Here is a 25,896-nt window from a genome sequence, read left to right on the forward strand (position 1 = left end):
TTAAAAATAAGAAATTTTAATTACCTAAAAATAAAAAAATCATAAATAAGAACTTTTAATTATTTAAAAATAAAAAATTATAAATAAGAAATTTTAATTATTTAAAAATAAAAAAATTAAAAATAAGAAATTTTAATTATCTAAAATATAAAAAATATAAATAAGAAATTTTAATTATCTAAAAATAACAAAATTAAAAATAAGAAATTCTAATTATTTAAAAATAAATTTGACTCTCTTCACCTTTTCTTTGGAAGCAAAAACCCTGGAAAATAAAATAAAATGAAATTATTTTTAGAGCTTGCAATTATATTGAAGTAGTAATAAATGAAATTAGTCAAATTCAAGTTGTAATAAACAGCGATAAGTATATTATTTTTTAATATTAAGTGCGGCCTTTACCTAAATTTAAAAGTGCCACATCACCAGTGCAATCCCCATTAATATAATGTAACCCTTACTGTGCCTTAGTATGTTCGACGAGTTCGGTTCGGGTTGTGCTTAAAAGAGAAATATTTCGGTTAATCAAAAGTAAATAGAGTACAAAAATAAAAATGAAATAAGTTTGAATTCGCTTATGAAGAAAAACAATAGTTTTTTTTAAAACAAAAGTGCTTTTTAGCTTCCCCCCTTCCCCTCTCTTTCTCTTTATTTACTACGGTGTTTCAGGTCCATGAACATGCTGTTATAGTCAAACTACCTCAAGCGCGAACACGTAGAGGTCATGAATGACTTTATTTTTGGATTATTGATTTCATTATTCGATTCGAAGATTCATTAATGAAAACGAATTTTCAATATTCAAAAAATAATAATAATTTGAAAAATTCGATTAACTTGGCTTGTAGGCTCTTGTTTATAGCGCACACAGAAGGTAAGCGATTAATATTACATATTCCTTGCACAAAAAGTTGTTTTTGCATTTCAGTTGCATATATGCTTGGCTTTTGTATGTGCCAGGCTTTGAAGATTCGTTTTCATTCAAATGCTAATAAAAATATTAATATATGATGATTACTTATTAGTGGACTTACTTGTAATGTTCAAACTCGTAGTTGTTTTAGTTGTCCTAGAAGCTCCTATATCAATGATAAAAGAAATAAAATAAGGTACACATTTATAATGTGCTTTTTATTCAGACTTTGGATTCCTTATACACAGGCGGGTGATGTCATTGACATGCGACGTACTTTGGTGATAATTAGCTCTCTCTCTCTCTCTCTCTTTTCTACCGTACAGTCGCGATTGACTCCAGCCTGCCAAAAAAGGTTTAACAATCTATTGTTAAATTATTTATGCAATACGAACAAAATTAAGGAACTGATGCAAAAACACTATTTTAGGAAAGGTATCTGGAATAAAGAAGAGGAAAATATTATAAAGGTACAAATTAAAGACTAAGATAAAAAAAGAAGAAAGTTATGTACATTAAAATGATATAAGATGACAATATTAAGAATTAATCATTTAGAAAAAGAACTTTTTAAACAAGACAACTATAGGTATTTTAAATACGCTTGCATGTAGTGCTGAAATGAATATTATGAACTAATTACGATTTTGAGACGACAATAGTACGAAACATATTTTATTTTATTTTATTTTTTTACTTTTTTTTACTTTTTTTCACAGCTTTATTTGGGAAAACTAATATTACAATGTATTGAATAGAAAAAGAAAAAAAACTAATAGTTACCCAGAAAGGAAAGTCACGAACGGAACACGAGACCCATGCAAGGTGACCACCTCATGAATTGTTGAAATAATTAAACATAAAAATATATGCAAAAAATATAACATTGTACGTAAAAATAAGAATAAGAATGGAAAAATAACTTCATTAAGATAAAACTAGTGTACTTTATGAGGTTAACCTCTATGACAGGGACATTCTCGAGAAGCAGACCAGGTACAAGACCTGTTGATATCGAAAACAGAATCAAGTAAAGAAAAGTAACCTACTGAAATGTGGTTTTTGAAAGTAGCTATACTAGAAAAACATGTAAAAGGAGAAGATTTACAAATGGAATTCCAAAGTTTAACGATGCGATTAAAATATGAGGCCTGAAAAGTATAAGAGTTACAGAAAGGAACCTTGAGCATCGATCTAGGATTAAGACAGATACGTATATTACTATGCTTACTAAAGACGACAAAGTCACTAATATTAAAGTCAATATGTCCATAAAGAGCTTTATAGAGGAATATTAAGTCTAGGATTATTCATTCACATTCATCCACGCTTACTCAAAGATGCTGCGGATATATTGGCAAGGCCTTTAACAAACATCATTAATGCCTCTTTGTCACAGGCCAAGTTTCCAGCTGACTGGAAAGCAGCACGTGTCGTACCCTCGTTCAAGAAAGGTAGTGCTAGTGATATGGACAGCTATCGTCCCATCTCCATTCTACCTACTATCTCCAAATTTCTTGAAAGGGTGGTCCATAATCAGTTGGTTAATTACCTCCAGGAACACAAGCTCCTAAGTCCGTACCAGTGTGGCTTTCGTAAAGGACATTCCACCGAGTTTGCTGATGTTCCCTTTGCTGATACTATTCGTCGAAACAATGACCAGGGCCTTTTAACTGGTGCTGTCTTTGTGGATCTACGTAAGGCGTTTGATACAGTGGATCACATGATTCTACTCCACAAGTTAACAGTTCTTGGGGTAGAGAACAAATGGTTCGGTGACTATCTATCTGGGCTGTCCCAGGTTGTGGACTTTCATGGTACCCTCTCAGACCATGAACACGTGACAATTGGTGTTCCGCAGGGGTCAATCCTAGGTCCGCTGCTGTTTGTCCTGCATGTTAATGACCTTCCAGACGTAATTCATCACTGCAGCATTCTACTGTATGCAGATGACACTGTATCATTCTTCTCCAGTTCTGATGTCTCTACAATTGAACTGAAGTTGAATGACGAGCTGAATGCTATTGTCTGCTGGCTGAGGGAAAATAGTTTATTCCTGAATGCTACTAAAGACTGACTCTCTGCTATTTGAAACTCATGCAAAGTTGAACAATGTAGATCATTTTAATATTCAAGTCAATGGACACACCATTAAGCGTGTCTATGAATTTAGCTACTTAGGTATCGTATTTGACCAGCATGTTAGCTGGAATGCTCATGTTAAATACCTCTTGGCTAAGGCTGGTAAAAGAGTCGGTATGTTAGGGCGTATTAGGCATAACTTGACAGCGCATTGTGCAAACATTATTTATATGTCATTTATTTGTCCTACTTTAGATTGCTGTGATACCGTATACCACTGTTGTGGTGAGGTAAATAGTAAAGACCTAGAAAGGTTGCAAAGACGTGCAGCACGCATAGTTGTTAAGTCCCATGACAGTGATAACGCAATGGACTCCTTAAAGTGGGGAACACTTTCAAGTAGGCGCGACCATCATACTTTTAAGCTAGTAAAGAAATGCATAAGTGGCCGCTCTCCGCAATTCTTTATTAATAATTTTAAATTTAATAGTAGTGTTTCCAAGCGCTCAACGAGACAAAGCCATCTTCTACATTTACCTAGGGTAAGAACGGAAATCGCTAAGCGCATCTTTTATTATTATGGTTGCACAGTTTATAATACATTCTTAACATAGTTATTTCTTCGTCATAATTTTTCTACACGTATTTTTTCACTTTCTTGTTGCTTTATATGATTAATACGTAATTTTACATAGATGTACTTCAATTAATATTTAAACATATACTAGGCTACGTGTGATTGGGTCGGGTTTGGGCGGCGTCGAGTTTCGCATGTCTCGAGCCCAATGCAAATGAAATTTTTAGCGTTTGCTCGTTTGCGTTGGATTCGGTATTTTAGATCTTATTAACATACATTGGATTTTATTACTATAGCTTCATATTTTAGCTTTTTAACCTTAATTATTTATTATCTTATATTTATTAGGGCTCCTATTGATAGCAGTTATACATTCCATGTAACTGAAAGGATTACCCTGTTTAAATAAAAGGGTTCATTCATTCAAGTTTTTGACTTCCCTGTCGTAGCACAAGGGAAGCAGATGGAGAGCTTGCAGGCGTTCTTTATAGTTGGTGTCACCTAATCTTGTCCTCAGAATCTATCTAGTTGCCCGCCTTTGGACGTGTTCGATTTTAGCCTTCAGCGCGACCTGGTGCGGCGACCAAACCACCGTAGCGTAGCAAAGCTTGGACTTGACCAAGGACAAATACAGGGTTCTGCGAACTTTGATGTCCGTTAACAAGGGACATGTTCTCTTCAGCAATCCTAACATCTTGTTGGCTTTGGCGATAATGAAGTAAATATGTGAGTCCCAGGAAAGATTGTCTTTGACGATAATGCCAAGATCTTTTTCTTCTTTAACACGGAGGAGCTTGGATGAGTCGAGATGATAATTATAATTGACTGGATATTTCTTACGTGTAGTTGACAACACCTTGCACTTAGTAGCGTTGAACCTGATATTGTTATCGCGGCTCCAGATTGCCAAGTTGGATAGGGTTTGTTGAAGATTTTCAGAGTCCTCAACAGATGTAATGTTCTTTTATAACTTAGTATCATCAGCATATAAAGCAGCGATTATACCTTCTGGAAGGTCATTTATGAAAAGGATGAAAAAAACTGGACCAAGTAAGCTCCCCTGAGGAACTCCAGAGGTGACAGGAGCCCAGTCAGAGGCTACACCATCAACAACTACTCTCTGTTTGCGTCCAGTAAAATAATCTCCAAACCAATCGAAGAGGTGCCCAGATATTCCAAACGATTAGAGCTTGTCTAGGAGAATTAAATGGTCCGCGGAATCAAAGGCTTTAGAGAAGTCAAGGTATAGGTGTCAGTCTGAGTGTTCTTGTCAAGGTATCGTCCGACAGAGTGAAGAACTTGGAGACGTTGCGTTGCACATGAACGTTTCTCAAGGAAACCGTGTTGAAGAGGAGTGATGAGATTGATAACATGGTCGTACAGCCTTATACAAACACAGCGTTCTAGTACTTTGCCAAGTATGGACAGGAGAGAAATTGGACGGTAGTTTTCAGCAAGTTCCTCTGAATCGTTTTTGTGTATTGGAGTGACATCAGCCAGTTTCCATTCCGAAGGAAGTTTTCCCAAGAGTAAAGAAAGATTGAACATATTGCAGATGCTAGGTGCTAATTGGTGACCACAGTCCTTTAGGAGACGAGTAGTGACGGCTAGTGGGGAGTTCGCGACTCCGCCCAATACCGAATATACTTTCTTCAATATTTCGCCGTCAATATTTCGTGCTATTGTCGTTTCAAAATCGTAATTAGTTTTGTATCGCGATTCTAAAGAATTTAACATACGAACAAGAAAAGAAAAAACTGACCGATTTTCTTTGATCACAAGCGAAATTCTCCTTACGAGCGCGCGCTATGGCGCAAGCAGCAAGCGTAAAAATTTGACGCGCGCGCTTCAAGCTCAAGCTCAAGCTCAAGCCTTCCTTTTCGTCGCGCTTTAGCCAATGAGAACCCTTAATTTTGAAACGACAATACCATAAAATATTGTCGTCTTAAAAATATAAGAGACTATTGAGAGTGAGCCGCGATGCTATAATATATGCATATTATAACTGTATATCGGTATTCTAGAATTTTATGTATGCTGAAGCTATCAAAGCCTTACGTGTAATGTTCGGAGCAGCAGCTGTAGTTTCTGGGGTTGGAGAAGGCCCTTCTGTTGTCTTTTCTGTCGAGGGAAAACGTAATAATTAAAACAATATCGCGCGGGATCCTTGTAGTTTTACCGGTTGTCTGGGCGTAGCTCTAGGTAGTGGACTTTTTTTTTTTTTTTTTTCTTCTTCCTTTTTTTATATCTGCAAGCTTTGATTCATATTTTCGACATATTTGTACTTGAATACATACGAGATATTGAGTTACGAGTTACTGCAGGTATGTGCAGCATAATATTATTTTTTAGTTTCAGTTATTCTGTTTGGCTCATTTGTTGTTGTAGTGGTAGTGGTATGAACAACTAGTGATTGGTTGCTTTGTTGACTTGAAGGTTGGTTTATAATTGGTTGGTTGGTTGATAAGGTGGAATAGAGAGTATATGTAAGTAAATAATTTAATAATTTTTGGATAAAATGGAAGAATGATGAATAACAAACACAACAAGTGCTTAAAGCTTATGCTATTTTCAGGATCGACTTACGATTGTCTTTAATCATTAAAAAAGTAAAGATTTAATCTAAAATTAAATCTTTAAATCTTTAATCATGACTTCAATAAGTGATTTTAAAACAGCTGTAAGTAATCATATGTCTGCTTAAAGTTCTAGTTTTATTAACTAGCATGGGTAATGGAGCTCCATGCTGCCCGGTTGGGGAATAGTTGGATGGGAGACTCCAATGGCTGTTAAATTGGACGAGGCAGTAGACAAAGTCCGGTTTGGTAGTCGTGGGGTTTTTCGGGTCGGATTGTTCCATGACTGGGGGGCGTGGTGTTCCATTGCCTATAAATTGCATAGCTGCCTTGTTAGCCCCATGACGGGGCCTGTCCAGTTAAGGTATAACTGGAAGGTTGCCGATATGGGGTTGACTGGGGGCGGTATGATTGGTAAAACCACATATTAAGTGATTATTAATTATTTAATCATTATAAACACAATTATTATTACCATATTTGCGCATATTTATTTATTTAATTTATCTTGCACTTGCACTGAAATTTGCTAGATGTCCTTTTTGATTTTGCAAATAAATTATGTAGATGTAGATGTAAAGATTTGCGAGATCAGCGTGTTTTGTATGAATTAATTACTTAATAATCAAGCATTAATAAGGTTTGTGGACAATTTAGAATGAGAAATGACATGTACGATTATATGGTTTGATGCTAGAACTAGCTGAAAGAACTCCGGGAGTAGTATAGGGAATGGGGGTTCCAGCGCAATCTCAACACGGGGTAAGACCCGCGTCAAAAATCCACCTACGGAAACAACCCACTCCAAGTGTGGTTGGGGGCAACAGCGCAAATATGTTAGTCTATATATGGAGTGCGAAGATTGTAAGAGAACTTTTAAGAAAGAAGCGGATTTGAAAAAGCATTTGAAAATGAAGACGAAGTGTATGAGCAGTTATGATTGTGGATGTGGTAAGAAGTTTGAGACTAAGGTTAAATTGTTTTGGCATTGTCAGGACTGTGAGTACGACTACGACGACTTAAAAAGTGCTTGGTATTAGGTATAAAATATTTCCTATTATATAGATGGAATCCCAAAGCAACTTCAGCACGGTGTCAATACCCGGTAACGGTGAGATTGACGTTAGACAGTTTTGGCGTCAGTCAGAAAGGAAGGTTAAAAGGACTCTCCGAAAAGGTATAGAAGAATTAGGAGCCCTGAAAGCGAGCATAATGGTAGAAGTAAGTTTGTCAAAAGACGAGGTAATGACGACAGCAATGTTGCGATCAAAGTCGTTAGTGATATTAGAATCCACGAATCTGGATAGGTCACTCAGTGAAGCCTTAGAAGCAATAATGGAGTCGCTGTCTAACTACACGAAAGAAGGATCGGGTTGGACAGTAGAGGAGGTTGAAGGAATAGAGATAAGTATAGCCAGGTACGTACCCATACGAGGGGGGAGTTACGTACCGCTACCAACGTGGGTAGAAAGGAAGAAGGCTATTGTAAACGTGAAGAATGAAGACAATCGATGCTTTATGTGGGCAATCAGGTCTGCACTGTATCCAGCAGAGAAGGATCCCTGTAGGACAAGTAAGTATCCCACAGATGATTTAGAGTGGGATGGTGTGGAATTTCCCATGCAGTTGATAGACATCCCCATATTTGAGGAAATAAACGATCTAGCAATTAACGTTTACGGAGTCAGAGAGCAGACGATAGTACCGTTAGTTCTGTCAAAAAGTAAAGGAGAGCGCGTACATTTATTCTACCACGGCGGACACTACTCATGGGTTAAACACATTAGCAGACTATTCTACAGACATACTAAGCACAAAGGCAAAAAGTACTTCTGTGACTGCTGCTTGCTGTCATTTACATCCTTAAATACCCTAAAGAAACACGATGAGATCTGCCGCGGAGTCGAAGAAGTGGCGCAACGGATCCAGATGCCCACCAACAAAGAGCTTTCATACGCAGACCATCAAAAGCAGATGCAAGTGCCTTACGTGATATATGCAGACTTCGAAGCGTTGATAACTAAGGAAGAGCAGAAACGAGGCGCCACGAATAAGGTAGGATTACACGAGATCTGCTCCTTTGGTTACATAGTAGTCAGATCAGACGGTAAAGCAAACCCTCCTGTGATTTACCGAGGTAAGAACGCAGCTAATGAGTTTCTAGAAGCATTGCGAGAAGAGGAGGGAGAGATTAGAGAACAATTAAGACGTCCAAAGAAGATGGAATTTACCAAAGAGAACCAGGAGGCTTTTAACAAGGCAAAAAAATGCCACATTTGTCAACATACGCTTCTTCAGTTTGGAAGACGAGCCAAGAAAGCGTGGGATGAAGATGGAAAGTATCTAGGAGAAGCTCATTTTAAATGCGGGAAGTATGCTAAGAAAGGTGAGAAGCCGGGAAAGCCCTCCACGCACTGCATTCACTGCCACAAAGCATTTGTTGAGGATTTCTATGTGGATAAGGTTAGGGATCACTGCCACATCACGGGTAAATACAGAGGAGCGGCTCATTGGAAATGCAATATAAACTTCAAAGTAAATCCAGACATGGAGATTCCGGTATTCTTTCACAACCTCCGCGGTTACGACTCCCATTTGCTACTACAAGGAACAGACGGCTCCGACGTCAAATGCATACCCAACAACAAAGAGCGCTACATGTCCGTAACTGTGGGTAAGCTAAAGTTCTTAGATTCGCAGCAGTTTATGGCGGACTCCTTGGCAAACCTCGTAAAGTATAACACCAACTTTCCCATTTCCAGTCAATACGGCGCGGAAAGGAAAGGAGTCTACCCATACGAATACATGGACTCCTGGGATCGATTCAAAGAACCCCTACCACCCAAAGATCGCTTCTACAGCACCCTAAACGAGTCTGGTATAAAGGATGAGGAGTACCAGCATGCGTTAGACGTGTGGGAAAAGTACTCCTGTGAGAACATGGGTGACTACCACGACATCTACCTAAGGTCTAACGTAGTGCTGCTCGCAGATGTTTTCCAAAGCTTCAGAAAGATGGCTATGGAATATTACGGATTGGATCCCGCTAATTTCTACACGGCTCCTGGGCTCAGCTGGAGTGCTTTGTTAAAGAAAACAAATGCGCAGTTGGATCTCCTAACGGAGTACGACATGTATCGGTTTATGGAAGACGGTATTCGTGGCGGCGTATGCGGACCCAGCCGACGTTACGCCCGCGCAAACAACCCCTTAGTAGAGCACGACCCAGAGAAACCAACCACATACATTTACTACCTGGATGCGAATAACCTTTATGGTTGGGCAATGTCACAGTACCTACCTGTGAGAGACTTCGAATGGGATCCAGTGAAGCCGATAGACTTCTACATGCAGGTAGGAAAGGAGGAAGACAAGGGTTACGTCTTAGAAGTGGATCTGGAGTACCCAGAGCGCCTGCACGACGAACACAATGAGTTCCCCTTAGCACCAGAAGCGATAGAGATACCATTTAAGCAGCTAAGTCCGCTGCAAAAGCAAATGTGCCCTGGTTACAAACCGTACAGGAAACTAACTATGAACCTGATGGATAAGAAGAAGTATGTGGTACATTACCGCAACCTGCAGTTCTACGTGCGACACGGAATGCGCGTAGAGAAGATCCACAGAGTCCTAAAATTCACGCAGGAACCCTGGATGCGCCCCTACATTGACTTTAACACGCAAAAGCGTACCGCAGCGAAAAATGACTTCGAGAAAAACCTCTTCAAACTGATGAACAACAGCGTGTTCGGAAAGACAATGGAGAACATCCGCAAGCGCGTAAGCGTAAAAATAGTCAGCACCAAAGAGGAAGCAGAAGAATACGTGTCACAGCCAGGCTTCGTTAGATACGTAGAAATGCTGAACTTCTACGTGATTCACATGAAAAAGGCAAACCTCTTACTAAACAAGCCCGTTTACACAGGCTTTACGGTGCTGGATCTATCGAAGCTGCTTATGTACGAGTTCTACTACGATAAGCTTAAGCCAAAGTACGGAGACCGCTGTCGCCTCCTGTACACAGACACCGACTCCCTAATTCTAGAAGTGCAAACGGAAGACGTTTACAAAGACTGCCTCCCCGACATAGACGAGTACGACACCAGCGGTTACCCGAAGGAGCACTTCCTTTACTCTGCGAAGAATAAGAAGGTAATTGGGAAGATGAAAGACGAAATGTTAGGAAAACCCATCGTGGAATACGTGGGTCTGAAACCAAAGATGTACAGCGTGCTAAAGTTAGACGGCGTAGAAAAGAAAGCTAAAGGCGTAAAAAAGTATGTGGTTAAGAAGGACATTACGCACGAGTCCTACCTCAACGTATTACGAACACGCAAGGAACAGCGGCATAAGATGAACAGCCTGCGCAGCTATGGTCATCAGATACATAACGTCACGCAGGAGAAGGTGTCACTGTCTGCATTTGACGGTAAGCGATGGATGTGTGATGACGGAGTGCATACGATAGCATTCGGACATCACACGATAAGCAGTTCTTCTTTGACGAACCCACGCGTGGGACCATCATGAAGGTAATACAAGATGGGCTGACCCTTCTTAGCTATCGCACTTCGGATCTGGTAAGTTTCCAAAGACCAATTAGGATCCGTAGCTCTTTTGGATCCTCCTTCTAATTCACCCGGCTCATAGAGATATCGAACCGTGACATCGCCTAATCTTTTTTCCTGGGGGAAGACCGCCCTCGAACTTCTGATGAAGGACTTGTGTTCCACGTGTTTCTTTTTTATGGCATCCTTGGGTTTCATTCCCGTAGCCCTGGCCGCCTCGTTGTTCGAAGCTGCGACGACCTGGGGGAGCCTCTGAGTCCATTCCCTATTGCGTTTGGAGGGATCTTCCAGCTCTTTCCAATACTGGTATCCAAAGAGACGCTCGGCCAGGGTCTTATTGAATCTTTCGACAATGCTTTGACCCCTGTGGTACTCTGCTTTAGCTCTTCTAATCTTAGTGTCGTGGTCTTTCAGGGTCTTGGTAACCACGCCCATAAACTCCGTCCCCGCATCCACTTGCAGCAGCTTAGGCCATTTCAAGACGCGCTTATAAACCCTACCTAGGGCTTCTGCGACTTCCCCAGAATCCTTGCTGGTTATAGGTTCGGCGTCCTTGTATCTGCTTGCGATATCGACTACGGTCAAAGCGTACCTATAGGTCTTCTTTCTCACCTTATCGTGCGGCAAGAAAAGCAAATCCGCCTGATGAACTTCATTGGGGGTATTTACGGTGAAGCTGGGCCTGGGAATGTACTTAGGCACGGGAAGATAAACCTGCCAGAGGGTTTGTTTTTTCAACCAGTTCTTAGCCGTTTCGTCTGATACCCTGGCCGCGGTCGCGAGTTTCTTGATAGCTGACGCTCCTCTCCAATAGCCTTCCGGCCCATAGTAAATCCTTTTAAGTTTGTCCTCTACGCGGCCCATTATATGAATTCCAAAACGAGATTGATCTTACGTCCGTTAAAATCCACCGTCTTTCCGTCCACTTTAATGGTGATGTTTATGCTTTCTACCAAATTAGACAAGTCATAGCTCAAAGAAATGGGAGTGTATTCTACTGGGTCAAATGGATTACCTTGGGGCAGAAACTTGGACATGAGAGAAGACTTTTCTCCATTGTTGTAACTATGAACCAAGTCGCAATAGACTTCGTAAGAGGATGCGACTTTCCATTTCACATCATATGTATTGCCGCTATTTATTGTGGTACTAGTAAGGCCCAGGAGTTCTACCAATGAACTGTCCTTTAGATTGGCGCTCCCATTATTTTTCTTGAATGTCATTTCATGGGGCAATCCTGTGGTAAGAGTATATCCATGCTTTGCTAGCTCCTTAGCCAGTGTTATAGGGGTGTAATGGGAATCTGGTATTTTTGGTTTGGTGCCGGAAGTTCCGATGACAAAGCCATTAATTAAATTATACCAAGAATTATACAAAGAGCAACTAACCAGCCGAACCTTACAGGCTTTGATGGGGGGATTCAGATAAGTGGTAAAGTTATTCTTGTCGCTTTCCAAAAAGACGATCATATATTACAGGGGACAAGTCCCCTTCGTTAGAGCAGATACGCCAAGGCTACGCCTCCCGCCAGCCCTGCAACTCCCACGAATACCAACTCACTATCTTTTTGTTTCTTAGAAGGCTGATAGTAATTCTTAAACTGAGGCTTTCTCAACCCCGTTAATGCCGCGGGGTGTGCTTGCGCATAGAGCTTAAAGGCGTAGTCTGTATTTTCAAAGTTCTTATCCGCCTGCATCTTGTCTTGGTAGTTCTTGTCCAACCAATCCCTGTAAGCTTGTCTTTTTTCATTCCAAGCCGCCACGTCTCGCTGATATTTCTCCAGCGCTAAGTCGTGTCTCTTCCTCTCAGCGGCTAAGTCTCCGCTGCGATCACCTCTAACTAATCTATCCAAATACTGACCACCATAATTAGCCCCTGTAAATGCTAAAGCTGCAATGACTCCACCTGCGACTAAGCTAACCATTATACATTAGGTAGGTACTTTTCCTTCCGTAGATAATCCTTTACCATGATAGCCCCGCCTACGGCAGCGGTCATCTTAGCAAAGTTAGCGAAGCTCTTGCTTGGGTCTTCAGTAAAGTCTTCTTTGAGCACTTTCTTACCTACCCAACCAATACCCGCAACAATAGAAGTAATGATAGCTGCTTCTTCAACAGTTTTCAACAACGCGGTCGACATTATATTACAAAGCGAGAAGGAAAATCTAGGTCGCCACGGTACGTGGTGATAAATCTACTCCATTTCAGGGATCTTACTTTTTCTAACCTCCACAGGTGCGTGATACGTTGGTGGTTCTACCTTTTTCGTTGCCCGCCATTGTAAGTAAAGGCTGCCTGCTGCTATAGCGACTCCTAACGCGCCAATGACGTACCCAGGATTAATGAAGGATTCCTCTTCCTCCACCTTTTCTTCTTTCTTTGCTTTGTTCTTCCTGTTCATCTCCGCGAGCTTCTTACCGGCAGCAACTCTGCCTGGAGATTTAGCCTTGGTGATTCGTTGCTCTTCTACTTGAGGGGTTTCCTCCGCCTTCGATTCAGCTTCACTCATTTATATCTAAGGACTTGAAGGAATTGATAAGTACTTAACTAGGTACTTGAGGCGACCTGGGTAATTCCCGCGAATGACTTGACTAAGTACTTGATAAGTCACTTGCAGGTACTTGACTAGGTACCTCAGCAAGTGCCGCCTGGAAGACCTTTTCGACTTCTCTGTCCTTCTTGAAGTCCTTCCAAGATGTTCCGAAGGAACCTAGTACCTCCTTCAAGTCGACATGCTGAGCTACGTGCAAAGCCGCAGAGGCGACTGCCATTAACTTACCGCACTTCAAAGACAACCACCCACAGGTTATCTTAAGTTCTTGGGATATGACATAGTCATCTCTTATGTCCTTCTGTAGTTGCTCCACGTCGTCTATGGGCAGTGCAAGTCCAAGCAATTTAGTGGCAAGTCGGATAGCGGAGTCTGCTACGGCGTCCGTGGTCTTACTTGCAAGGGCAGCCTCGTACCTCTTATGGAACTTCTTAACCTCCTCTTCTGACAGCTTATTAACCTGCTCATGGGTAAGTTCCTTACCTATCATTTCTTTACACTTCCCAGAAGACACAAGAATGTTAAGTTGTTCCTTGAGGTTACTTTCATCTAACTGTGTGGGGACTTCATCTATGAGCTGCTCAATGTCCATATACATTAACGTCATAAGGAAACCTCAAAGAGAAGATCATCTTGGAATGTTGGTGCGTTTTTAAATGCCGCATGTATTCGTGCAGCTGTTCCTTGCTTATCTCACCGCCGTAGTCGCTTAAGATGGTTTCCAGATCAGACTTGCTCGGAGTATAAAATACGACAAGTGAACCTATGTTTTCCCTGAAGGGCTTAGAGACGCTGGTAAGCTGCTGGGAAAGCAACCAAACGCTAATGTTGTCATGTCTGCCGCTAAAGGCGAGCTTCACTAATTCGGAGGTGCGCCTTTTTACGTCGTCCCCACAGGCAATGTCATCCAATATGAGGAGCGTCTGTGTATCTTTAGGGAATTGCTTGTGCCAGAACTTCAAATGACCGGATAACTCATTAGGGTCTAAGATGTCCACAAAGAAGTCGTCATCGTTCGCGCCTATACCAGTCCAGGTGCGGTTGTTCACGTAGGTGGGGCATAATAGCACTATGTAGTCAAAGCGGTATCTAAAGGGTCCTAATAGCTGCTCTACCACGAACTGGGTCTTTCCGCAGCCGGTGGGTCCTACTATCAGAGCATTGCAGGGAATATGGTTCGGATCCATTTATATATAATGGAGCCTCTGGAAAAGACCATCGCCTACATGCAAGATAAATTAGATACCATTAAGATGCAAAGAGAAGAGATCGATCGATTACGGGAGCGCGTGCAAGAGCTACACGAAGAAATGTGCAATCTGAAGCGCACAGAGAGGCTTGCTGCGCTCTGGACAATGATAGGTTGGGCTAGGGATTCCCTTAAGGACTTCATGCGATACCCTCTGTGAATATATATATATGGACTGCATTACATCTGAACTACCTGCTGACTGCATTGTCGTTACCCCTCCAACGCCAAAGCCTCGTAAGAAACACAGCTGCCGTCACTGTAATAAGGTATTCTCTGAAGAAGACTTCGTTGGACATTGGTGTCCCGCGGATACTAAAGCACAAAGGACTTTAGACGACGTTCGAGGAGGAGACTTGGAAGAGTAAGAGGTCGCAAAGAAGATCTTACTAAGCCCCAGCAAGAGGAATTAGCATAGGTCTTCTTTCTTATTGTTATTTTGTTAAATACTGCAAAGAGGTCTCAAGTAAGGGTCTATTTTTTATCGTCATTTTGTTAAATTACCACAGATGATATCAAAGAATGGTTAAGATGATGTCGATGATCTTACTTTAACAATTTAACAATAAAGGATAAGACCTACATCATTATCTTTTGCTGGTTTTAACAATTTAACAATAAAAAATAAGGTATATATAATGAAGTGCGTGCAATGTGATAGAGCTTTTAGTAGCAAGCAGCGACTGCAATACCATCTTTCCAAGAAAGTCTGTCAGAAGACCGTAAGTACCCTTTGCGGTGACTGCGGTAAGGAACTGTCCACTGTACAGGCCCTACGATATCACCGCGAGAACAGAGTCTGCCTCAAAGACCGTTGTCTCCGTTGCGATGAACCTCACTTCGAGGAGAACTGGCATAAATACCGCTGTCGTCGTTACCACCTCGAAGATGTCGTCTGTGAAACCCACGGAGACTTAGCCGAACGTTGTTGTCCCCACGAAACCTCCCGGGTGCTCACGCGACGTAAGAAGGAAATAGACCAGACCTTCGTATGCTTTGACGACGTTGAGGGCGTGAGATGGGAATACAGGGAACACTGGGACGGCATTTGCAACCGATGTGGCTGTATACGTAGCGGTCAACATATTTGGTGTTGCCTGTACGACGGACCCAAGCCCTTAGACCATTACCTTGCTGTAAGAAAAGCATGGAAAAATGAATAATATATGATGTTACCTTACATCGCAGCGTTCGCAGGAGGAGCCTTAATTTACCATACTAATTACATGACAGAAAAAATGAGGTCCGACATAGCAGACCAATACTTAACCGCCCATGAGGATGACTAATCACATAATGGATTAGCGTCGGTGCGGCGTTCGATGTCAAACTTCCATCGACCATTCACTTTACCATAACTTCTTACGTGTGTGTATTCCTCACCTTGAAGGACATACCGCACGCAGTCAGGTGCCCATAAAGTGCACTCTTCATTGTCATGCATCAAGATTAACCTCAATCGGTTGATATCTTCAAACATGACATAATTTTTTATTTTGTAAGTTTGACCAACGGTCAGATTACGCCAGTGTGTCTGTTCAACTATCATTATATCTATGAAATATTCTTTGGTGAGTCCTTAACGCCTCCTGCGTCTTAAAAGCCTTAACACACCAAGGACAAGGTACACGAATGCCTTCCGCGTAATGGTCGATCTCCCTACATATAAGGTCGTAATCGTTGCACACCATGGTTAGGTAACCATTTGCCTCGTATTGTGTGAGTAACGCCTCTTGTTTTGAGGATAATACGCCGTTACCCTTAGGCTTCAGGCTTCTTCAACTCCAGGCATAACCCATTATGTTTTTTATGTGCATTAAGGACTAAGATGTCGGGTTGCCCCGCCTGATACCCTTTCTGCCAACATACTATCCTTTTGCTAGCTGAGTCCTGTAGTTCTCCAAGACCTGGTGCGAGCAGTAGGATAGGGTGGAATCGACGTATGTAGTTTACGACCTTCTTATGCAGGTCAAATTCATTTTCTATTTTGAATACCAACTTGTTAGGACTGTCAAAGCGTTTGTCCATTGCATATTTACCTGTTTTCCTGAGGGTAGGGAGAACTTCCTCTAAGACCCAATCCTGGAATGTCTCTGCCGTTGGCATCTTAGAGCTAAATATCAACTGATACAACCCAGATTCAGTTACGTACAGGGAATTAGGCTGTGAATGAGAGGGGAGGCGATTCACCTCCACTCTAAGTTCGCTAAGCTTTACCTTGTATTTATCGCAAACATGCGCCTTAATTGCATCTTTTGGACGCTCGTAAGCCAACGCAGCCGCCACTTCCTTTGCTTTGAAATAAAGTTTATCGCCTTGCACTATGCATTGCAGTTTAGTTTCATTGTTTTCAAATACGCGAAGCATTATATACGTAAGGGATATTTCATTCTTTTTTTTTTTTTTTGGATGAGGGAGCGCAGCGCATCAATACGCAACGCTCTTTAGCTGATTCATTTCTACGCTCAGTTGCGCGTCTGAGACTACGAAGATATACGCGTTGATCTTAGTAGTGTCGCTGGCATGTTTGGTGCGCTTGATCTCCAACGTAATACCGTCCTGGGTATTTACCAGCCGCAATCCCTGACCATGTAGGTCTTCGTCGTTTGTCGTGCGCATGTCGATCCACAGCGCGTACTTATCCTTAAAGAATTCCTTTGGACTAATTTGATCGCCAAACTTACGCGCGACTTCCCGGTACATGTCCTCAGGCTTTATCCCTTGTGAGTAAACCTTATTAGGTACTCCGTTAATGCTAACGCCTACGTTAGTGATGTTAGGATTAAAGAATGCCTCAGAGTCACGCAATCCTGCCGTGTATGTCTTTGCGAACAGCAACATTATCCCTGTAAGGCTGCGTCTGGGTAGGTTAATGCTTTGGTTGATGACCTCTTCGACGTTGTTCGTGAAGCTAAAGGTCTTGTACATCACGACGTGATCGTAAAGGAAAGCCTTCCCAGCGCTGTATTCCATGCCAGCGCTACGAGCCAGCTCTTCGCTGTGTACCGTCTCGTACTGCAGCTCCAAGTTCTTGATGAAATAAGGATCCACGGCTGATGAACTTACGTCCTTTCCCTGCAGGATGTTCGTAGTGTCTGCTAGGGTTACTTCGAACTGCAGCTCGCTTAGCTGCCTTGGGTAGTATGCACCGTGGTTCGTGATAATTTCGAAATCTAATGGAACGACATATTTAGTACCATAAGCAGTCTTTATTTCGTCTTCTCCTGAGGCGCCAGAGGTTGCGCTTCTTACTTTGCGTATGGCTGCGCTTGCTATTCCCTGCTCTATCCTTTGCGCGCGGTCAAATGCAGTCAACCATAAGTCTTTGTACGTGGTATACAAATCATACCTGTTTAAGTCCAGCAAGGATTCCCCGGCGAACTTTACGCGTATTTTGGAAACAAGGTTTCTACCTGCATTATTGACGACGTAACGCGCGTCTGCGGTATCTGGCTGTATTGCTAGGTTAAACCTTAGCGCCAGGGTACCAGGAACCAATACTAGGTTATCCGTTAGGCGGGGCACGCCTACATACAGCGTTTCTCCTGGCTTTGCGCTGCTGGGGGTAAAGGTAACCCGGTGAAAGGTTCGTTCTGCTTTCAGTCCGCCAACCTGCTTAGGTAATATGTTGGGGTTTAACTTTGAGCTTATCATATATAATGGAAGTAGAAGGAACGGATTTTGACCCCACCACCGAAGAAGGCCAAGTAGACATTAACGACGAAGAATACGAGTCTTTACTACCTAAAACCAACGACCCCACGGAATTCCGAGGTAACATGGTGCGTCGGTTTGGAAAAAGAGTCCGCGCCGGCTGGATGGCTTTCCTAGACAAATACCGCACTAAGAACCCAGGCAAACCCATACCAGAATACATAAAGCTCGATAACATCGACTTTGGTAGTAAGACGATGATGAAACCTCCTAGGAGCAAAACCGCGGAAAGCAGCTTTGGTCCGGGCGGCAACATCCCCGAAGCCCCCGGCGCTGCATGGCTTAGTAGGGTTCAGGAACAAATGGACGAATCCATGGAAGAAACCCCGGACGACTTTGATAGGATCAAGGAAGAATTCCCAAACTGGGATCCAAACAAAGTCCAAGTAATGTTTGACGCGGATAACGAATGGGGCAGGGAAGTCGTAGTAGCAAGGTTAAATAGGTCTAATGCTCATCCATATGTCATCAGGGACATAAATGGTAAATACTACGCAGATAAAAATATTCCTCCAACCCTTAGAAAGACATTAGGAGAACCCAACTTACCCGAAAGAATGAGAGAAAATAGTGAGAATATTGACGAAGCCGTCGAAAGAGTTAAGACCATAATGCAGCGGCAACAAAAAGGTCTTGAGGCGATAAGGGAAGTAGAAGAGCTAAAGCAAGCGATGGAGGAAAGGGAAGCAGATTACATACGGCAAAACCGACTACTCCTTGATGCTCAAAAGAGAGAACTTGACGACAAGAATCAACGCATATTAGAACTTAGAGAACAAAGAGACATTTCTCTTCGCGAAAAAGACAGCGCCCAAAGGGCATTCAATCTCGCCCTGCAAGACCTGGATATAAGCAAGGAAGAAGCCAAGGACTTACGTACCACCATAGAGGGTTCTTTGGTGGAGCGGCGGCAGTTAGTTGCTGAAATCAACATTAAAGAAGAGCAAATCCAGCAAAGAGATCAGGCCATCGAAGACCTGGAAAAAACATATCCGAAAAGCAGGAAATAATCAATGACCAGGCGCGCCCCGAAGAAGAAAGGGAGGCAGCCCGAAGGGAAGTAGAAGCCCTTCAGGAGAGGGTTGCGGAATTACAAGCGCAAAAGGACAACCTGGAAAGGGAGTTGGGTCTTACCACCAAGGAAAAGGTAAAAAGAGCTCTGGTGAAGTATGGTCTTCCGCTGGCATTCGCGGTTGCTATTTCAAGCGTAGTAGGGGTAATCCTTAACGCGCTTAAGGCTACGGGCGCGGGCGTAAAGAAATTAGGTAAGGGACTGACGGACTTGGGAAAAAAGATGGCAGCCGGTCTTCCTGGGCTGCTGGGTTCGGTTGTTTCCTTGGCACTTAGGGCCGGCGGAGAACTGTTGAAGTTCGTAGGGAATAACATTTGGATCTTGGTTGTCGCTATTGGGGTGGTACTCCTGAAGAAGATGAAGGGTTAATCTTATCCTTGTGTATTACTGGTGGCTTATCGTCGTCAGGCATCCGAGGCGTTCTCGACTGGGGATAAGTAAAGACAGTATTCGCGCCGCCTTGATAATACGAAACTAGCGGCAACACACTCATGGTGCTAATGGTCTTATGATTCCAAGTGGCATCCGGAGTAGATTGATATGATGTACCGGCAGCATTTATTCGCACCATGCCTCGTTTTTCTACTGTCGCACCTCCATCACTGGGACGAATTTGCAGCTTCGCATATTGGCAGCTAGCTATCATATGGAAAGACACTGGAGTTATATCTTCTGCGCTTCTGGGATATGGTTCACACGAAAAATGGACTGAATGCCTGACATTATTTTTTGTCCTGTAAGGCAACAACGGATGGTTATTCTCATCAACGATCCTAAACCCGGCATTGCATGACCACCCCGCAGTAATGCTAATAGTGCACATGATCAATCCTAATCCCCCAACCTCTACCCACAATCCGGTGTCATGCCATTCGTCGTTTACGTAGTCCTTCTCCTCCAAATAATAAAGAAACCAATCTTCCTTTGCGTGTGGATTCATATATTTAAAGACTAACCACCGTAAGAGTGCTAATGGTGGCGTGATTATATGGCTGGTTTCTTTGATCCTCTATGCTATTTACCGTGACCTTTCCCGTGTCGTCTACTCTTATTTGCAGCTTTACCTTCCCATGGCAATCAGCAACCATATGAAAAGTCCAAACCGATAGATTCTCGGCGCTGCCGGGGTTTGGCTCTACGGAGAAATGCGCAGGCTCTCTGTTGTTCGTCTTCGCGCGCATAGGCTGCAGTACGCCATTCTCATCCAGGAACCTAAAGCCCACGTTGGCATGACTACTCGTACCAATGCAAATACTGCAAAGGATCAATTTCTTTCCTGAGTAATTCAAATTCACGGACATGCCCGTGACATCAACCCAAGATGCCTGGGTGTATTTTTTCTCGCCTGTGTAAGTCGTATAGACACAATCTACTCCAGCTACGTAGGGGTTGTTCATCGCCATATATAATAGCTCAGACCAATGCTTGCAGCTGCTAAGCCGGCCTTTAGTAAGTTATGGTCATATTCCTCAGGTATCGCAGGCAGGACCTTCTTCGATGGTTTCTTAACTACGGGTAGCTTCGTTTCGTGTGACTTTTTTGGCTTCTCTACGAAGTGAGGAATGTTCCTAAGAGTGTCAGAGTTCACGTCATTCGCCCCAAACTTCATATCCTTAGTAGCTCGCTGCAGTTTATTGTTGTATCCTACTACAGAGCCAGTATTTATAGATAAATTACTAGGCATTAACCAACAACCCGGGGCTACTGCATAGTCCAACCTCGCCTTAGAATTTTGTATGGCTAGTTGGTAACGCTGTACGCCCTTGCTAATGTCACCCTCCAAGATTGAACTTTCGAATAAGATCAAGGCTTCGGCTCGCGTTTCTTCTGCGGCGCCAGTATTTCCGATTAAGCTGGATCGGGTGTTTACCTGAGCTCCAAGGATGGAATACACGTAAGCTTCTATGCTGCGGTTCAAACGGGCAAGGCCGGCTTTGGTTAGTCCTTTACCTTCTGGGGGTATGAAATTAAGATATTGCTTTGTTTGCTCGTCGTTGGTAATTTTGATAATCAGTGGATTAGCCCCTGCATACTTACCACCCTCGTCTTTGAACAGAGGTCCGTCTCTGACTTCCTTAGTGGTCTTAGCGTTTGGTTCAAAGAAGGTGCTACTGTCGTGAGTTTCTTTGTGATACCCAGTGTTCCATCGTAGATTCAACGCATGAACTTCCTTATCACTTAGCTCGTGTCCACCAATCCCCCAATAAGCCCAAATATGCCCCAGACCATTGTTAGCGCCGACAGTGCATCGGAAATCCTTCCCTACAACGTCAAACTCCTTACAAAGTCTGTCATAAGCCGGCACGCTGTATTTATTATCTCTTGGATAAAACGTGGCATCTCCCGGCAATGCAGTAACGCCCATCTCATGCAGTATTCTTCTAACCGTGAAGTGAAAATGAAACATAAATATTGAATTCTTCATCAAGCTTGCGCTTACACCACAGCCGCTAGTGGCACACCAAACTGCAAAGTTTAGTTGCTGCGGCCAATAACGCATGTTAGGACCGCTTAACCATTCATGAGATTCCTTAGCGGTGGTATGAACAATGGGTACGTTTTTGAAGATATCTCGCACCTTTAACGGAAAGGAATGCTTGTTAGAGATCCGCATGTTCAGCGTTAGGTCCAAGCTTGGGTGTTTATCAAATGAAACTGCGGGTATCGGATAAGTACTGGTACCCAGCAATAATTCCTTTGACCAACCTTGCACGGGCTTATGTTCAACATATGTTGGCTTAGGCTTATGTTCAACATAACCAGAATTCTTCAGTTGATCGTCTATCTGATTAACCAGCGTAGGTTTCAAATCCTCATTACTGTACATTCTGGAGCCGTTATAGTAAATACCATCGGGCCTTCTTTCGAACTTACTAGCATCCGCGTGCGGAAACATCTTCCTGAAGGCCCTCCAATTCCAGTAATCCCTGTTGTCGTGATGTGGCTGCTCCTGTATATCATTCCCAAAAGCGTCGTACATTAGTATATATAATGGATGTTATACCATCAGCACCTCCACTCTATCCTGATTTACCTACAAAACCCAATGAATTGAATGCCGAGAACTTCCGCTTGAATAAGGCAAATCTAATCCTCGCTTACTTAGAGGGTCAAACGAAGCACTATGAGGAGGTCAGGAAAAAGTATGCTAGAGCCCGAAGCATATTACATAAAATCGCGATAACTTCCGGCTCCATGTCCGTGGCGTTAACAGGCTCTGGCGTTGCTACTTCGCTTACTGGACCGGGAATAATCGTTGGAGTTCCTTTGGCTAGCGTCGGCGCCGTCTGCGGTATTATTTCGGCTGTTACAACAGGCGTTATGAAACAGTTGTCAAGCAAAATATCCAAGCATGACACGACAATAGCTCTGTCAAGGGCTAAAGTAAATACGATCATTGACCTTGTCTCAAAGGCTTTGCGTGACAGAAAGATAGACAACGCAGAATTCTCGCTTATCTTAGCTGAAGAAGACAAATACGAGAAACTAAAGTCGGACATAAGGAATAAAAAAACCATCGTGAAAGATCTTTCCGAGGAATCTCGCAAAAAGATCTATCAAGAAGCGAAAGAAGAGCTTCAAAGAAAGCTTGCTCAGTAAACATCTGCTTCGAAAAGAGCGTGACGGGATTCTATTTACATATCGAACGTCAGTCTAGAAAATATGCAAATTAGAGTGTAAGACATAAATATAATAATTTTCACATAGATAAGCGTCCAGATGTGTCTGGCGTTCGCTTGTGATCGTGGACTTTGGGGCTGGGGAGGCCTAAAGTCCCGAGTTCGAGCCTCGCTGTAGATGCATTTGGACCGGTTGCTGTGAGTGAAAAAAAAAAAAAAGCCTCCCCCACTCACAGCAACCGTGGGGGAGGGGTAGAAAGTGCGATTCAACCCCGCGATGGGGGGTTTCGCGATTGGAAAGGTTGGAAAAGTCAGGGGGTGTCTCGGCACGCTGTCCGGAGTTCACCCTCTGGTGGGTCGTAAGAAAGATATATGTGTATGTACTAGAGGGCCTCTGGCGCGGGATGAAATAAGCCCCGTAAGCCCAAAATGCAAAAAAAAACCCCACTGGGGATAGCTTGGTGTTCTGCGCGATGCATTCCCCAGTGGGGGTTCTGGCAAAATAAACGCCAGTTTTGCATTTCTATTTTCTCGGAATCCATCCTAACAGGGGGTGGTTGGGGTCTATTTTGTAAAATATTTCGTAAATTACATCAGGATAATAAGGAATATCCTTATTCAGCCGACAAAACATCCACTCGGCTTTTGTCATATCAGAAACCTCGGGAATAGACTTACCGGTAATTTCAGACAAAAGATAGGGAATAGCTTTGTAATATTTCCCTAGTTTTAATTTTTTCAGCGTTTTCCGTAGACTTTGCGGGGTTGGCTCTTCTAAATGGTCTATGATTTTCTTCTTTACTTCGTCGCTTAAATATATCGGATGTAAACCTTGGATATGACTCATCCAGTCCCTGAAGTATTTTATTCTCTTATATGGCGTTTTCTTACGACCTCCATTGGCGTAATACTGCTCTCTGGTAGCATTTGGTACGGCATTACGAATATTCTTACCACATTCGTAACACTGTGCTGACGTGTCGTCTTCTATTTGCATTTTCTTGTCACAACAAATATACTTATTTGGTTTAGTAGGTACAAACTTGGGTTTCAAGCACTTTACACAGAAATCATAAACAAACTCTTTACAATCTTCGCACTCCATATATAGACTAACATATTTGCGCTGTTGCCCCCAACCACACTTGGAGTGGGTTGTTTCCGTAGGTGGATTTTTGACGCGGGTCTTACCCCGTGTTGAGATTGCGCTGGAACCCCCATTCCCTATACTACTTCCGGGATAGCCTAGAATATAAATATCTGTAGGATAATAAACAATCTATCATTTATTTTTTAAGAACAAAGTTATGAATATGTCGACTAACAATATAACCAACATATTCATAACATTGAACCCAGGCGTTGATGCTTGTTGTGAAGTCAGTGATCATCCAGGTGAGTGTACTCTTAAGGAAGACTTGAACTAGAGAAAGTCTTTGAAAATGACTAAGTCCAACTCAGGTTGTCCAAAGGTCAGTCACCACCAATAATATCTTTCTCAACACAACACTCACCCTGACGATAACACTTCACAACAGATATGTATAATATGTATATCGTATTATTTTCCTAAAAGAGAATACGGTCTCTGTGGTTAGGGATTTAGAAGTTAGGAATCATAAGTTTATATGAAATAGATAAGTTATGTTACTCCCAAAAAAGTGCATGGCTTACTTTTGTCCTTCTCTGCAACCATTACGCGCACAGGATATGGTAGAACTCTTGATACATCGTCACTGATGCTTGCAATGTATTCATTAGTGTCATTGACAGTAAGGTTTTTCAACACGAACCAAGCACGACCTATTGTCAAGTTTCCAAGAAATTCTACCCTCTTTTTCAATGCCGCATCAATATCTTCGTTAAGGTGCACTTTTCCATTATATCCATTAACACTGATAAACTGAGGATCGGGGATGTTGCCCTTTCTTATTCCCCATCTGGCAGAAAAGATTTCTTTTTGATCCGTCGTATTCCACATAAACGAGGCATCTTCTCCAATGGAACATCTGATATGTGTTGGACCCTTTATGGAGTATACTTTGCCAAACAAGAAGAAAATTATAAGGTATTGATATGGTTTGCTATTATATGGTAACATTGAGTTGCTGTCTGCAATGATGACTTTATTACATTAAGTATATCCGTAGATGACAAAACATAAGGAAGGTAGCAAATTCATTAACATAGTATAAAGATTGTAATGCAGTCACAAAACTAACATGTTTGTATTCAAAGCACCGCTACTAGCTAGTTGCCGATCTAATATTTAACACTTTTCATTTTTAGAACTCTGATCTAAGCACTTCCAAGGTTGTTTTTAAAAAGGACACGACAAACTAGAACCAGGGAAACCAATACATATATTATATCATTTCAACATCCTCAACAAAGATATTTTCTGAAAAGGGAAAAGAAACTCAAAAGGGGGAAAAATAAAAGCTAGGAGTGCCGTTAAAAAGGAGAGACCGAGAACGGAAAATCAAATATTGTAAAAAGAACTGCATTTTGTTTTTCCAATCTGAATGTGAAAGCACACATTTTCCTGTTTCTCATATCATTTTGATTACAAAGCGTAAATATGAAAACAAAATCTTAGACCCTTTCTTATGATAAAATAGAATGAACCCATTTCATAAACTACAATTTGCTTCTAAATCCAAAATGGCGGACACTAAATACACCTACTGCTGATTCGACTGACTCTGTGTAGATTGTGTTCGTATTGCAATTTATATGTTCAGTCAATCGATATACAAGGACACGTAAACCCATCTTATTAAACGACATTGACTGATTTTGATATAATTTTATATACGCATGCTTCAAAGTGTAGACAAACAAAGATTTGAAGAAAGCCACTAGTAAGAAGGCTCTTTATGCATCCTAAAAGCATTTTATGTGTTGTGTACTACGGCATTAACAATTACAGGCAATTTTCTTGCCATGATGTCTAGATAGTGATTAAATGGTTT

General features: G+C 42.1%; 1 protein-coding gene across 2 annotated transcripts in view; it reads right to left on the minus strand.

Annotated features, from left to right (window-relative positions):
- Positions 1–220: 220 nt before the first annotated feature.
- The window catches only part of LOC148914100 (uncharacterized), a 30,480-nt gene continuing 4,804 nt past the window's right edge, over positions 221–25,896 (minus strand). Inside the window, exons 2-6 of one of the 2 annotated variants that reach the window (XM_089040956.1) lie at positions 24,596–24,961; positions 5,631–5,693; positions 1,035–1,079; positions 403–500; positions 221–265 (exon numbers count right to left, since the gene is read on the minus strand). In XM_089040956.1, coding sequence (XP_088897082.1) covers positions 409–500; positions 1,035–1,079; positions 5,631–5,693; positions 24,596–24,961 — 566 coding nt within the window. In that variant the 3' untranslated portion in view covers positions 221–265; positions 403–408. The remainder of the gene's footprint in view (positions 266–402; positions 501–1,034; positions 1,080–5,630; positions 5,694–24,595; positions 24,962–25,896) is intronic. The other variant, XM_089040959.1, reaches the window with a different exon arrangement.

Source organism: Actinia tenebrosa, unplaced genomic scaffold (assembly GCF_029948245.1).
Source record: "Actinia tenebrosa isolate PJP-AT-01 unplaced genomic scaffold, QUT_ActTen_1.0 PGA_scaffold0__85_contigs__length_37466705, whole genome shotgun sequence".
Taxonomy (NCBI): Eukaryota; Metazoa; Cnidaria; class Anthozoa; order Actiniaria; family Actiniidae; genus Actinia; species Actinia tenebrosa.